The sequence below is a fragment of the Eimeria mitis genome, genomic scaffold, assembly GCF_000499745.2.
Source record: "Eimeria mitis Houghton genomic scaffold, Emh_scaff360, whole genome shotgun sequence".
In the NCBI taxonomy this organism is placed as follows: Eukaryota; Apicomplexa; class Conoidasida; order Eucoccidiorida; family Eimeriidae; genus Eimeria; species Eimeria mitis.
The window spans coordinates 17,058-17,821 of record NW_013571943.1 but is presented as its reverse complement, the minus strand read 5'-3'; the positions used below and the strand labels follow the sequence as shown (position 1 = coordinate 17,821).

The 764-nt window shown below is 52.0% G+C and overlaps 1 protein-coding gene across 1 annotated transcript in view; it reads right to left on the bottom strand.

Moving 5' to 3' along the window:
- Nucleotides 1-422: 422 nt before the first annotated feature.
- The window catches only part of EMH_0009430 (SAG family member), a gene marked incomplete at both ends in the record, with an annotated part of 1,504 nt that continues 1,162 nt past the window's right edge, over nt 423-764 (bottom strand). Inside the window, 2 exons of the mRNA XM_013498655.1 lie at nt 423-534; nt 624-764. Of these exons, the coding sequence (XP_013354109.1) occupies nt 423-534; nt 624-764 (253 nt within the window). The remainder of the gene's footprint in view (nt 535-623) is intronic.

Here is a 764-nt window from a genome sequence, read left to right as displayed (position 1 = left end):
GCACTAATTGACGAGAACAAGAGAAAGCCTGCAAGACGTACCGTGTGTGGCTCAACCGTAAGGTGACCGAGCTAACGAAGGCACTCATTGTAGCTGATGCAGCAAAATCATTCCTCTGTCTTCACAAAAGCTCCACCTATGCTACGACTGTGTCAAAACGTGTAGGATAGCAAAATTGGCCAAGAGCTGCTGCCCACCCCCTCTGCCGGTCGTTTGATGGCAGTGGCGGAAGGGCTTGGAGTTGATGATGCGGAAGACAAGCACCAGGCTCAATCACGAGTTGCAGCACATATTATTGCAAGTCGTGATGTAATCTAAACCCACATTCACTTATACCCAACCCTCGTGTCGATGCGTGCTCGCTGTACATAATTGCCAAGCCGTTCGTTGGCCCTCAGTAACTACACCATAGTATATCTGTCTCACATCGCTGCCGCAATGCCGAGGAGTGCCGTGGCAAGGCCGAGCAAACTAGGTAAGACAGCCGAGGCAGATCCTTCGAGTGCGGTGACGATCTGCCCCCACTGCTCCTCTCTGCAGAACGCACACCCACAAAGCAAAATGACTGCGGTGTAGAGGACACCCAAAGAGCAAGGAGGAGAAGCTGACTTCAGAAGGCTTACGTGAAAGGAGGGTTTTCACTGTTATCCGGGAGAACGTCAGGTGTCGTCATGCAAATCAAGGCAGAGCCTGCCTTTGTTTCTTCAGTTTTGGCGCCTTCCTCTTCCTCCTCCTCTTCCTCTTGCTGTTGTGCTTCCGATGGC